Source organism: Schistocerca cancellata, chromosome 1 (assembly GCF_023864275.1).
Source record: "Schistocerca cancellata isolate TAMUIC-IGC-003103 chromosome 1, iqSchCanc2.1, whole genome shotgun sequence".
In the NCBI taxonomy this organism is placed as follows: Eukaryota; Metazoa; Arthropoda; class Insecta; order Orthoptera; family Acrididae; genus Schistocerca; species Schistocerca cancellata.
The window spans coordinates 377327761-377343482 of NC_064626.1; the positions used below are offsets into that span (position 1 = coordinate 377327761).

Sequence of the window (15722 nt, forward strand, 5' to 3'; positions counted from 1 at the left end):
TCCACTAACTCAGTTTTTTATTAGAGAGGGCAGCTGACCGTCTGACCGAACACGCTGAGCTACCGTGCGCCGCGCCTCGGCCATCTGGACGCGCTAGCTGGCCGATTAGAATTCTCGCCCTGCCATGTGTTGTCTGTTCTGCCGGACATGTCCGGCTCTAGGTACTTTCAGTGCCGGTGCGCCGCATCTTCCGAACCACTGCGGAACTTAGCGAATGCTACAACAGTGGTGTTAATGGAAGGGGTTGCTACTTGTGGAAAACAGTTTGAGAACTAGAGTCAGCCGTGAAGAGGGTCCGAATGACGGAGGTGGTTAGGGTAACACTTCTAGAGAATCAGAGCAACCAGGTTCGAGTCGCGGTCCGACACACAATTTCAACCTTCACTACTGATTTATTCCAATGGTTGTAGGTGGCTGCAACACTGTCTCTCTTAATAATGTATCTTGTCAGGAAGAGAAGACAGATACAACGTTATTGCGCCTAATGCCTTTAGCATTTAAACTGCATTGGTTCACTGAATATGATCCCTCCAAATTCACATGAGCAGACGACACAAAAGTTTTACTTTGTCCATGGACGTTATTTTAAGTCATGGATGTCGTATGAAAGGGGAAGCACCTGTCATGGGACGCGCTTTGTAAAATCGCAAGGTGGCGCAGTGGTTAGCTCACTGGACTCGAATTCGAGAGGACGACGGTTCAAACCCGTCTGCGGACGTCCTGATTTAGGTTTTCCGTGATTTCCCTAAATTGTCTCAGGCAAATGCTAGGATGGTTCCTTTGAAAGGGCACGGCCGATTTCCTTCCCAATCCTTCCCTTATCCGAGCTTGTCTCAATGACCTCGTTTTCGACGGGACGTTAAACACTAGTCTCCTCCTCCTCCTCCTCCTCCTGTAAAATCGCAATATGCAGAGGTTAATTAACACACATCCCTGAGCTACTTGCCTTATAACGGAGAAGTTCAGTCGTAGACAGGAACAACAAAAAGGCTGCTTAAGAAATAAGCTTTGGGCCATGAGGCCTTCTTCTTAAGTAGACATCATATACACACACATTCACACAAACACAACTCACGCTCACATGACCACTGTCTGTGGCTGTTGAGGCCAGACCAACATCTCCGCTATGTGATGAGTAGCAAGCTACCGTTTTCACAGTATTGTCAGTTGACATATATTGTGTGACGAGTTTAGCAAAGACGGGGAGACTTGTATACTCTTACTTGTATACCACTTACTTGAATCGCAGACAACATGATTTTTATGACAACAAGCTTAATTAAACCTTCCTATGTTTAATAAAGAAGCATTTTTTTGAGGTTTGAGACAAAAATCGTGCTATAGTGAATTCGCAGTACTTCGAACTGCTCGCCGGACACTGCAGAAGCCAATAAATCCAGAGAGTTACTTCGGAGTCTCTCATATCATGCACGTAAAAGTTAGTGGGCTTCGTGTTAACACGAAGCAACTTTATAGATTCCTGCCATAAATTTTGTGGTGCTAACTCTGCCCTGTTCCGTTCTCTTTTTTTTGGGTTCCATACCTCCACCGGTAAAAATGAAACGAACCCATATAAGAATATTTTATTGTCCGCCAGTCTGTGTGTCCATCTGTTAAGACCCCTTTTCTTCAGGAACGGGTAGACGTCTCAAGTTGAAATTTATGTGAAATGCTAGCCGGCCGCGGCGGCCGAGCGGTTCTAGGCGCTCCAGTCCGGGACCGTGCAACTGATACGGTCGCAGGTTCGAATCCTGCCTGGGGCATGGATGTGTGTGAAGTCCTTAGGTTAGTTACGTTTAAGTAGTTCTAAGTTCTAGGAGACTGATGACCTAAGATGTTAAGTCCCATAGTGCTGAGAGCCATTTGAATCATTTTATGTGAAATGCTAAGGTCTGCGGTCCCTTGGTGGTATAAAAAATAAGCTTCTCAGTCAATGTAATCAAAAGATACAACGATTAGTCTCCCATATTTTGATACGGATAGACTCATTGATCAAAACCTGTAGATTAACGATCTATACACATAATGAAGTTTGTACGGAACCCTCAAAGCGTGAGTCCTACCCCCATGTGTCCGGCTTCTTTTCTCATTTTGTCCTTGGGTGACAGTTCTTCAGTGTTAGAAAGTTTCAAGCAGAGTCCTCGTTTAACATATGAATTGTTAAACTAAACCTTTTATACCCTTCACGCCATATATCCCAGACATCAGACTCATACCAAACGGAGCACATTGATTGGTAGTATCAAACAGATATTTATTTGGATCGGTTCAACACAATGCCGATTCGGTGGTACGCTGCAAATATTTAAGCAGTGCAGAAGAAAATATTTGACAGCATTCTTCTACTCAACAACAGCAGTCTGTGATATAATAAAGCAGGGCGGTCAGCACTAGTATTTACTTTGAGGACGTGTAGATGCTTATCGGCCTACAATCTATTTGTTCTTTACAGCAACTTCCCCATATTTTAAAAAGTTGACTTGTTAAGATGACTGTCGAAACGCCATCGTTGTCTTTTGTAAAATCATCAACAGAGCATAGTGATTAGAGACCCAATTGCCTTACTGTAGTGTTCTCAATCCAAAATCTGGAGGCGACAGTATATTCCGATCAGAGGGTTAGCGCAGTACACCCTACTCCCTACTCAGACGCAAACTTTCGACCTGCTTAGGAGCTTACGAGCAGTTTAGCGATATTTCGGTAAACTCGTGCTTTTCTAATGGCGCTACATGTAGGTGGTATTTAATTAATCCTACGTAGTTGGAACGTGCCTCCACTAACAGGGTAACTCCAACGACGGAACCTAAAGAATTCAGAATGTAGCTTAAAGGCCCAAGAAGATTCCGATATTCAAAACTGTATACGTGTCTTAATCCTCCTAACTGACTGGTAAAACACCCCGCGTCAAATTCCTCATAGTACAGCGACGCATGAAATTACACAACCAATTTTAACGACATTCTCGACAACGTGATCTGATTGCCTTACACCTGTACAGTGCTACTTCTCGCTGCGCCATACACCCCCATTCCGAATACTGTAAAAGCAAAAACTGAAGGTAAATGGCAAGTAGAAAAATTTGCCCCCGGTGTGGCTTGGAGTACACGTTAGATTAACGGCCAATATTTGACTGCAAAATGCAGTATATATCAGAGAAGACATTTATTTTTACTTAATATCTGGCGATAGCGGATATTTATGAAAAATAATAGGAAATAAATGTTGGTAATTAACTAATTTCAAGGAAAATTATCAGTGGTTAAATTGGTAGAGAGAGGCTACAATGTGGCCAGTGTACGAACGTATGGCTAGTGCTATTGGCATTCAGTATATTAACAAACATAAGTACACCAGGTTAGTGTCAATGAATTAACTTCGTACGCAAAAACTATTTTTATTTAGAAATTCACGAACAGATAATGTAATATACAAAAAGAAAGAAATTAGTATTTAACGTCCGGGAGGCAGTGAGTCCATTATAGACGGAGCACAAGCTCGGATTAGGGGAGGATGGGGAAGGAAATCAGCAGTGCCTTTTTCAAGGGAACCACCCCTGGATTTGCCTTAAGCGATTTAGGGAAATCACAGAAGACCTAATTCTGAATGGCCGGCCGGGGGTTTGAACTGTCACCCTCCCAAATGCGAGTCCAGAGAACTAACCACTTTGCCACATCGCTCGGTTTAACGCAATATCGTTTCAAGCGGTGCGGACCGTACCTCAGTATGCTACAGAGAAGTACATTGTCAGCTGCGTCTCATTCAACATTATTCTGGCTGCCTAGCCAGGCCTTTGATAGCAGGTAAATCAGTGGTAGTGTTATAATATTTCCTAGATAAACATTTATCAAATGGTTCAAATGGCTCTGAGCACTATAGGACTTAACATCTGAGGTCATCAGTCCCCTAGAACTTAGAACTACTTAAACATAACTAACCTAAGGACATCACACACATCCATGCCCGAGGCTGGATACGAACCTGCGACCGTAGAACATTTATCAAAATTTTTCACATTCGTATGCACTATTGTTGCTTTAAAAGTGGGTATTAAATGTAAACATCTACACATCCAAACATCTGAACAGATAGTGCTTTGTCTGGTCACTGCCAAGACTCGTTACGAATCTGGTATGCAGTTTAATTTCACCGGTATATATATGTAACTGTATTGTATGCATATTATTACCCATGCCTGTTCTTCATTGAGTCAAGTTATCCCGTGCATCTCACTATGACAATGATACAGTTTTTACCCCTATCTGTCGGATCTTATGTTGCACCCGTTATATGGAAAATGGAAAATTATTCATTTTGAAAGTGAAATTGACAGAGGATAATGAGACCTTTTTGCTTTCCGTAGTCGAGGATTCATAGGCACAACCCATTACAGCTAGAAAATCCCTTAAGGAAGTAAAATTAGACTAGGATGCAATAAATTTCGACAAGGTTCAGATGTATCGTCCGCTTAAAAGGCTAGCAGGAATCTAGTACTTGTTTCTTCAACGAGTTATCTTTGTAGGAATGTAATTAAACACTTTGGAATTGCAAGAATAAATATCTGTGACCAGTCCAGATTAGTCATGACCATTCATTGACAAGCACACGCCCAGCTTTCGGTCAGTCATGACTCATTGCAACTGCAATAACGTCTCGAACAAATGAATTCACATAGTCGTGACTGTTGCTGATCCTTACTCAAACGAACCTAATGTGTTACAGTATTCCAGCGAGGAACGATGAATATAGAGCACTTGTAAGACAATGAATTTTAAGCAATGAGCTCACAGCACAGTTTAGAAAAATTTGGTGGGAGTTTCTTTAGAGATCCGGCAAGACAGAATGTTTCTGCGTGTAATTGGTACCGCAGTAATCCCAATACATAAAGCTGAAATGGGTGCTACTTTAGCGAACACGCTCTGGTGTATCGTTTAGAGATGTGTTTCGTCCGGGGAAGCTACACCGGCAGCTAAGCTGGGACGGCCCACGCGGTATAACCAGCGGGCATGTACATACATGGAACTCTCGTTACGATGGTCTACGGCAGATATTCAACCAAAAAAACACGTAGAGGCTTTTAATGCACACATCAAAGTATGCAATATTGGTATTTCTAAACTTCTACAGCTTTACTTAATAATAAAAACTTACAGGTTATTTATGTCTTAGGCTAGCAGTAGAATATCCATATTAGTGAAATATTTTATTATTAATTTTGAATACAGAAGATGTTTAAAAAGTGACATGTTCCCGCAGGAGGTAGTACTGCTCAAAGACAGAAGAAAAGATTCTATAATTACGTGTTCAGAAACCAGTCCCTGTTGGTATAAGGGACGTTTCAAATGTGGCAAGTAATGTATAGTATGTGGTGGTATCAGTCATCACAAGAGATGGCATAGCAAATTACCACAATATCCACGTGTGAGCAGATGAAGATTCTCGAGCAGTCATGGAGGTGAGCCACCAATATCTTATCAGAATCAGTAGATAGACAGGAATTGCTGGTGACAGACTCGCAGGGCCATATGCTTTACCAAACACATTAACGGGTATTGTGTATAACCAATTTATGAATTATTAATTACCAGTGCTATTGGAAAACGTTACACTTGCAGAAAGACAACTGCGGTTTTGCACCTCGCGGCACCATTCCATTCTCTAGCGGTCGTATGAGACTACCTCACTGCAATACTACATGGGCGAAAGATTGGCCAAGGAGGTCTGGTAGCACGGCCTCCCCGTTCACCTGACCTGAATCTGTTATATTTCTGCCCTTTGGGAGATTTAAAGGTGTTGGTGTTTGCCCACCTCGTCGATAATGTGCACATGTGTGTGAACAATGCATGATGTATTTGATTCACTGCGAAGAAAGGCTGAAGTATGTGTAAGGATATGTGGTAACCACATGCAGCACTGCCTCTAGTGTCTATCTCAACGTAACAGATAAGAATGAGAGGACAGATTAGGCCATATATCAACAGGTATTGGTTTTCCAGACATATAATTGTAGGGACTCCTCATCTAGTTTCGAACAATACTGCCCCATATACAGGGTTATTACAAATGATTGAAGCGATTTCACAGCTCTACAATAACTTTATTATTTGTGATATTTTCAAAATGCTTTGCACACACATACAAAAACTGAAAAAGTTTTTTTAGGCATTCACAAATGTTCGATATGTGCCCCTTTAGTGATTCGGCAGACATCAAGCCGATAATCAAGTTCCTCACTCACACTCGGCGCAGCATGTCCCCATCAATGAGTTCGAGAGCATCGTTGATGCGAGCTCGCAGTTCTGGCACGTTTCTTGGTAGAGGAGGTTTAAACACTGAATCTTTCACATAACCCCACAGAAAGAAATCGCATGGGGTTAAGTCGGGAGAGCGTGGAGGCCATGACATGAATTGCTGATCATGATCTCCACCACGACCGATCCATCGGTTTTCCAATCTCCTGTTTAAGAAATGCCGAACACCATGATGAAAGTGCGGTGGAGCACCATCCTGTTGAAAGATGAAGTCGGCGCTGTCGGTCTCCAGTTATGGCATGAGCCAATTTTCCAGCATGTCCAGATACACGTGTCCTGTAACGTTTTTTTCGCAGAAGAAAAAGGGGCCGTAAACTTTAAACCGTGAGACTGCACAAAACACGTTAACTTTTGGTGAATTGCGAATTTGCTGCACGAATGCGTGAGGATTCTCTACCACCCAGATTCGCACATTGTGTCTGTTCACTTCACCATTAAGAAAAAATGTTGCTTCATCACTGAAAACAAGTTTCACACTGAACGCATCCTCTCCCATGAGCTGTTGCAACCGCGCCGAAAATTCAAAGCGTTTGACTTTGTCATCGGGTGTCAGGCTTGTAGCAATTGTAAACGGTAAGGCTTCTGCTTTAGTCTTTTCCGTAAGATTTTCCAAACCGTCGGCTGTGGTACGTTTAGCTCCCTGCTTGCTTTATATGTTAACTTACGCGGGCTACGCGTGAAACTTGCCCGCACGCGTTCAACCGTTTCTTCGCTCACTGCAGGCCGACCCGTTGATTTCCCCTTACAGAGGCATCCAGAAGCTTTAAACTGCGCATACCATCGCCGAATGGAGTTAGCAGTTGGTGGATCTTTGTTGAACTTCGTCCTGAAGTGTCGTTGCACTGTTATGACTGACTGATGTGAGTGCATTTCAAGCACGACATATGCTTTCTCGGCTCCTGTCGCCATTTTGTCTCACTACGCTCTTGAGCGCTCTGGCGGCAAAAACGTGAAGTGCGGCTTCAGCCGAACAAAACTTTATGAGTTTTTCTACGTATCTGTAGTGTGTCGTGACCATATATATGTCAATGAATGGAGCTACAGTGAATTTATGAAATCGCTTCAATCATTTGTAATAGCCCTGTAGATAAAGGTGACACTATTTTCTGAATACCCTGTACAGTGTTTGATGTCATTGTGATCGTTTTGAGCGCGATATATTATGAAACTCTTTTTATTAATGTTGGCTTATTCATCCCAAGTTGTGATTCACCACAGAATAGTATCCCAGGCAAAGACTAAATATTTACTGAAGCCAAACTGCCTGATTCAATGACCATCAGACTGCCAACTAGGGGAAAATTCTGAGTAGGAGGAGGTGAATGCAGAAGCGATTGCGAGCGCCCGAATCCGCAAACAAGTCACAATGACATCATGGGCAAAACGACGAAATCATATTGGTGACAGAGCATAGTGTCACAAGAAAGCCCAGATCCAACGCGACAGTAACTATTCAACCTCTGACACAGCAGAAAAGAGCGTCTGAAAGACTAAGTTACGAAAATCTGAAGTCACAAGGAGAGCTGACCAAACGAAAGTAGTACCTCCACTGCAGTGGAGCGCATGGGAAGTGCCAGTAAAAATACAAAACCTTTCAAGAGTGACTCCCACGGTACGCTGTAGCACCAACTTCTGGATTCTTATGGGCTGCAGAAACCGCTATCAGCCTACTGGCCTACAGGAGCTTGATAGCGGGGCAAGAAGCTGTTCGCCGTCCGCCGTAGTGTTGGGAGCCAACACATGAAGCCGGCCTCTGTCTCATAACTGGAGTCTTCTGCTGGGCTGGAGGGCTGGAGGGTGAATCTCCTGGGGGCACGTCTTCTACGTCAACGAGAGCGCTTCAGAGAGCTATTGTCCACCGGCGTGGTCCGTGCTGGCTACGACGCCTGGGGGAACAGGCCGGCTGCGACGTAACTATGCCTCCTAATGCTGACGGGGTATGCGCAAAACCGGCTGAGCAGCTAGAGCCCTGGGAAGACCATTCTGTATTATGAATAATAAACAAGTCACTGTGAATGATTTTTTTCTAGGCACTCTAGAGCACAAACACATGCCCCCTCACTGCACCCTGTTCGACACGGTACTTATGAGTATAGGGGTCATGGACTAGACCCTGTAGATATAGTGAAATGTAACATAATGCACGTCAATAGGAAGGAATGGCTTGGTAGGAAAGAGAGATAGTGGCAACGAATGGGAAGGCAGTTGAAAGGGTTAGTGAGGGAACGCTTTGAAGCTGGACTTGGATGTTCAGAAGGATTGGTGGGGGTAGGTTTTTTGGCTCCAAAGGGTGAGAAGTTCTATTTTCAGGACATTCGCTTGTAAAGTTTGCGTTTTTTGAGTTGTGTGTGGCAAGTGGCTGGGTAGTGCAAATGTTGACATTTTAGTCATTTCGAGGGCCCAGCACATACAGCGAATTAGAATTTTTCTGTGAGTGAGACCATACAAGAACCTTAGAGTTTTCATATAGAACATATTATGGACTTAACAGTTTGATTGATTATTCACGAATTGCAAGAGACCCTGAGTCTGTTTCTTGTGAATTTGGCTGCCTCCTTTAGTTACTTAAATAACCAGCGCCACTACAACTGTGTCACACATTAATGAGTTAACTACTGAATGTCATACGCATTCCTCGTATTTCTAAGTTATACAGCCAATGTAATCAACTGCAGATGCATTCATTTATTCATACATTCGTTAAAAAATCTGCGGAGAAATACTAAACTTGTAATTTTTTTTAAACACAGAAACTGTTCTGCAGCGGTGTGTGATCGGTGCTTTGACTACAACTGATGGGCCAAAATCAGTTCATATAAATACGATCGTGCATTCATGTTCCTTTGCTTTTTAGTCCCTCAACCCCCAGTCAACCATTTATGTTGCCCTCCCAAGACACATATATCTTAACGGGATGGTAGCTAGCAAAGTCGTGTAGTTCCTCATTTTGCGTGCACTCTCAGCCGACCATCCACTTCTTCACCGACAGAAAGTAATAGGTCTCCTGCGGTTTCGAATACGGACTGAAGGAAGGCTGACATCTCCCTCATCTTAGAATCGGAGAAGAAGATACTGAGCTGGTTCAGCATGATGCGGACGGCCTCTGTCGTCCAGCAGACGACACCTGGCGACATATTGGACCTCCATTTGTTTCGTAAGGATGTGCACAAGTTTCACAATGTGTCACAATATGTTGTCATATTGACTGTTGTCCCTGGTGGCAGGAACAACTGTGACTTCTTCAAATCACGGAATTTAGGTTCATCTTATGACAAAACTCGGTAGACGGACGGCAGGCTTATATGCAAAGGGGTAGGGAGTCTGGTACAGCATTACGACAAATTCTACATCGGTTTTGGGGTAATACTGGACAGCACTTAAGACGTTTATATAGAATCTGTAAATAAATTCTTTCTTATATTCACACTGATTTTGATTTATTGCCTTTTGGTAAAATGACATTGTTTTGTTGTTGTTGTTGTGGTCTTCAGTCCTGAGACTGGTTTCATGCAGCTCTCCATGCTACTCTATCCTGTGCAAGCTTCTTCATCTCCCAGTACCTACTGCAACGTACATCCTTCTGTATCTGTTTAGTGCATTCATCTCTTGGTCTCCCTCTACGATTTTTACCCTCCACGCTGCCCTCCAATACCAAATTGGTGATCACGTGATGCCCCAGAACATGTCCTACCAACTGATCCCTTCTTCTAGTCAAGTTGTGCCACAAACTTCTCTTCTCCCCAATCCTATTCAATACCTCCTCATTAGTTATTTTATCTACCCATCTAATCTTCAGCATTCTTCTGTTGCACCACATTTCGAAAGCTTCTATTCTCTTCTTGTCCAAACTGCATACATAAGTAAATAAGTCTATTACGCTACGAGGATGATTTCATACTGTATTGCTGTAAGGAAACCTCTTTTCTCCACTCACGTAATTTATCTTGTTTGCGAATTTCTCCCGTAGGTTTCTAAAGTAACCCAGGAAAGAACTATCCACTCTTGATAATAGTGTAAAAAGGAATACGGATAATACTCTGCAGACTCGTCGTCCTAGGGGTGCCCGCGTTACAAATGTATGCGTTTCACAGTGAGTGATGCTATCAAAGATGTTTGCATACGCTCATTAACTCAGAGTCCTTCTATATGAATCAGATTTTCATCTGTGTGATATATTATTTAACGTATCAGCCTACGCAACTGTTTAGTTTCCATTGGTACCGTTACAGTGCGAAAGATAGTACATCTGACTTGTGACACGAGTGTTACTGTGTAAAGTATTTCGAGGTTACCACGGAAACTTGAACCTTCTTCATGTACGCTGCACGCCACTGTGCTCTAAGCACTTTTACAAAATTTTGTTTAAGAAACAGAATTCCGAAAAACACAAAATAGCTCCAGTATGGCTAACAATGACACAAAGTAGTCGTTTAGTCTTTTCGGGTCCCGACAACTGATTCCTGGCATTTCTGAACTATATCCGGTGGGTAAACGAGAGGAAAACGAGACCCAGTGCTCTTGCGGAACGGCCTGAAGGGGACTCAAACCTGGCGCGTTAACAGAATCGTCTATAGAACACACATAAAAGCAATAGTGGACACTTTATTCGTATAGTGGTGCAATAAGCTCAATGATTTGGTAAATAAGCACGTCCGTTGTGATAGTATCTAAACATTTCAGGAATTTCAATAGCAACTACAACTAGTGGAAGATGACTGCACAAAAGTCTGGATGTAGAAGACGCCACGACCCTACGACTTACCAAGAACAGACGTCTACACCAGCGACCCCCGTGAACGACGTCCGCCTGGCAAGGACAGGAAGCCGTCGTTACAGCAGAATGGACTGCTTTTCGTACTACGCCTGTGCAGAGCCGCCCACAACTCACCACACCAGCAGAGATCCGTAAAATTATCCGGAAGACTCGCAATAACGCGCCAGGTAACGACTCCATAAGCAACACCGATTTGAAACAAGTTGCCCAGAAAGACAACTGTGCTCCTTACCCGAATTTTCAACAGCTGTCTACTGCGGGAATATTTTCCTACGGCATGGAAGGCGGCTCGAATAGTTCCAGTCCCAAAGCCAGGTAAAAACCTAGCAGAACCCAGCAGTTACCGGCCAATTATCCTCTTGCCGACCCTTGGCAAGGTCCTCGAGAGAGTGCTGTTGAAGAGGCTCCAAGACACGCTTACAGCGCATGATGTTATACGACCCGAACAATTCGGTTTCAAGGACAAGTCATCTGTCGAACTTCTACGGATCACCCAACGGATACAAGAAGGATACAACAAGCAGCACTTCACAACTGGTGTATTCCTTGACATTGAAAAAGCATACGATAAGGTGTGGCGGCCCACCCTTATCGTCAAACTACATCGCACTACCCCTATTGCGGATTGTTACATTGGACTCAGACAACTTTCTGCAGGACAGGAAACTGTATGTCCGAGTCGACGATAAAAACTCCGAAATGAAACTGATCTCCGCGGGAATTCCGCAGGGCTGTGTCATTTCACCTCTGCTTTTCAACTTACATATAAATGACATCCCAACAGTCCCCATTGTTACGGCGAGTTTTTACTCGGACGACACGGCATTTCTGACTACTGGACGACACTTGGACAAGCTAATCGCTAGGATGCCACGGCAACTTGCTGTAATGGAACGCTGAGCGCTGCAAAATAAGATAACGATCAACCCGACGAAGACGGCAGCCGTTATGTTCACACGGAGGAAACCAGTTCTGAACGACAGACTCCAAACAGGTGATCAGTTTGTCCCATAGTCGCCGGGAGTGAAGTACCTCGGTGTCTACCTTGACAAAAGATTGCTCTTTACGCAACATATTGACGACAAGAAGACGGCAGCCCAGAAGATGGCCAGGTCATTGATTCCGTTCCTGAAGAGTAAGGATCTCAACCCCAAGACTAAACTCTAACTTTATAAGACAATGTTGGAACCCACAATGTTATATGGCTCTACCTCGTGGGAAACTACGTGCGTCTCCAACTACAACAAACTCCAAGCGCTGCAAAACATTTGCTACCGATGGATGACAGGAGCTCCATGGTGGACAAGAAACGTCGACATCGGCACCACACTCCACGAAACCACTATAAAATAGTTTTTGAAAAAATCGATACCCTTAGGGACGAAGTTCGACAATTAGAATCTGTAGGAACGGTAAACCCTGCAAGATGGCACAAATATCGAGTACCGAAGTCAATAACGTTTCACCCCCCATGGGCGATACGTCATAACACGAGGAAGCAGTCGCAGCCTAGACACATCCCACCCTCCACAGCAGACAGACATCACCAAAGACAGCAGGCTAAATGACCCATTGAGTGCCCAAGCCTAACTGAATGTGTAATAAATAAAGTGTTTTCCTTTTATCCTTACATCCCATCCTAGAAAAATAAGTCATCGAGGATGATCTCTTCAGGACACACTACACATATATAAAAACGTCACAAGCAATCATTCTCGTCCTATGAATATCAATCTTGTTCTACACTTATTGAATCACTGTTTTAATCCACGACCATGTCCCAAATTGTAAAATATTTGTTACTTTTCATCTAGACAAATGTTATTTGGACTTGTCAAGACGAGTGGGGCATCCTCTGTGTACTGAGGCAGCAGACTTGACTAGCAGATAGATTATGCTGATAAAATAGGTCCATATTTAGCAGTTATATACAACCACTCGCTCACAGAAAGATACGTACCTAAAGGCTGGAATATTGCTCAAGTCACACCAATACCCAAAAAGGGAAGTAGGAGTAATCCGCTGAGTTACAGGCCTATATCACTAACGTCGATTTGCAGTAGGGTTTTGGAACATACACTGTATTCGAACATTATGAAGTACCGCGAAGAAAACTATTTATTGACACATAGTCAGCACGGATTCAGAAAACATCGTTCTTGTGAAACACAACTAGCTCTTTATACTCATGAAATAATAAGTGCTATCGACAGGGGATGTTAAATTGATTCCATATTTTTAGGTTTCCAGAAGGCTTTCGACACCGTTCCTCACAAGCGTCTTCTAATCAAACTGCGTGCCTACGGAGTATCGCCTCAGTTGTGCGACTGGATTCGTGATTTCCTGTCAGAAAGGTCACAGTCCGTAGTAATAGACGGAAAGTCATCGAGTAAAACAGAACTAATATCTGGCGTTCCCCAATGAAGTGTTATAGGCCCTCTATTGTTCCTGATCTATATTAACGACATAGGAGACAATCTGAGTAGCCGTCTTAGATTGTTTGCAGATGACGCTGTCATTTACCGCCTTGAAAAGTCATCAGATGACCCAAACGACTTGCAAAATGATTTAGATAAGATATCTGTATGGTGCGACAAGTGGCAATTGAACCTGAACAAAGAAAAGTGCGAAGTTATTCACATGAGTACTAAAGGAAATCAGCTAAATTTCGATTACGCGATAAGTCACACAAATCTGAGGAATGTAAATTCAACTAAATACTTAGGGATTACAATTACAAATGACCTAAATTGGAACGATCACATAGATAATATTGTGGGTAGAGCAAACGAAAGACTGCGATTCATTGGCAGAACACTTAAAAGGTGCAACAGGTCTACCAAAGAGACTGCTTACACTACGCTTGTCCGCCCTATTCTGGATATTGCTGTGCGGTGTGGGATCCGCATCAGGTGGGACTGACGGATGACATCGAAAAAGTACAAAGAAAGGCAGATCGTTTTGTATTATCGGGAAACAGAGGAGATAGTGTCACAGACATGATACGTGAATTGGAGTGGCAATCACTAAAACACAGGCGTTTTTCGTTGCGACGGGATCTTCTCATGAAATTTCAGTCACCATCTTCAGCTCTGGGCTTGGTGTACTCAAATGCTGAGTATTGTGCACCTGTTTGGATGAACAGTCATCATACAAGGCATGTTGATAGCCAGCTGAATACGACAATGCGCATAATATCTGGCGCAATCAGATCTACTCCAGTTTATTGGCTTCCACTGTTAACCGGTATAATGCCTCCTGATGTAAGCAGATGTACTGCCCTTATGAGAGAATTCTGCAAGATCTCCAGGAATTCTAACCTACCCGTGCATAGCGACCTGCCACTTTGAAATCGGAAGAGACTGAACTCTGTGCGATGCTGCTGACATGGTTGATAAGAATTTCAAACCTCTTGAAGAATGGAAAGGTCGGTGGGAAGCAGTGACAGATGTGCACCTGCATAACATCTTCTCAGGTGCTAAACTTCCAAGTGGATTCGACTTATCACACAAGACCTGGACTACTCTCAACAGAATCCGTACCGGCCATGGCCGATGCAGCGATGCTCTCTTTAAGCGGAAGAAGCTGCCTGATCCAGCTTGTGACTGCGGGGCTCCATACCAGACTGTTCACCACATTGTCAGTGAATGCAGGATTCGAACCTATCACGGCGCCAAAGAGGACTTACTGCTAGCAACACCAGATGCAGTGCGCTGGATTGAAGGACTGGATATTCAGTTGTCAAGACAAACTTAAGTTTCTTGTGTGTCAATATGTACATATGTATAGGTAATTTAATTTCATGATATGTCTGTATTAGCCATACGCTAAATAAAATAATAGTCACCAGTTCTCTCCTCCGATTGCAAAAACATTTTGTTGGCACCCACCTACATAGGGAGAAATGATCATCACGATAAAATAAGGGAAATTAGGGCTCGCACGGAAAAACTGAAGTGCTCGTTTTTCCCGCGTGCCGTTCGAGAGTGGAACGGTAGAGAGACAGCATGACGGTGGTTCACTGAACCCTCTGCCAGGCACTTTATTGTGAATAGCACAGTAATCACGTAGATAGTGAGTGGCAGCGTGCAGGCGTACCTGCGGACAGACGGAGCCCTCGTACTTGGCGGAGCGGATGCCGGTCCAGGGCACGGGCGGCTCCGGCGGCCGGAAGCGCAGCACGCCGACGGGGGGGCGCGCGTACGGCACGCCGCGGAACGCGATGAAGAGCCGGCCGCCGAACGACGTCATCATGTGGCCGCGCAGCGCGCCCTCCGACGTCTGCACCACGGTCAGGTCCAGCTCGGCGCCCGCACCAGGCTCCGGCCACAGGCACAGCGACAGCGCGAGCGCCGCCGCCGCCGGCGACAGCCGCATGGCGCGCTGCCGGCACCGACACTGTCATGAGTTGTGGCGATTCGTGAATGACTCGTTCATTTCAACGACTGTAAATAATCGTAAGAACCGAATCGTGATATGGACGAATCGTCGTTCAAAAGAATCGTAAGAACGATTGCGTGTTTCCGAGTCGTGACGACTCCAAGTTCCATCGATTCATCGATTCTTAGTACGGTATGCTTCGAAGGCAACTTCCGAATCATGCCGAATCGTGCCGAATGACTACGACCGCCAGATGGCAG

At 44.1% G+C, this 15722-nt stretch overlaps 1 protein-coding gene across 1 annotated transcript in view; it reads right to left on the minus strand.

The window, feature by feature from the left end:
- The window catches only part of LOC126177159 (juvenile hormone esterase-like), a 79395-nt gene extending 63936 nt beyond the window's left edge, over nt 1-15459 (minus strand). The window contains exon 1 of the mRNA XM_049924437.1: nt 15181-15459. Coding sequence (XP_049780394.1) covers nt 15181-15459 — 279 coding nt within the window. The remainder of the gene's footprint in view (nt 1-15180) is intronic.
- Between the last annotated feature and the right edge of the window lie 263 nt (nt 15460-15722).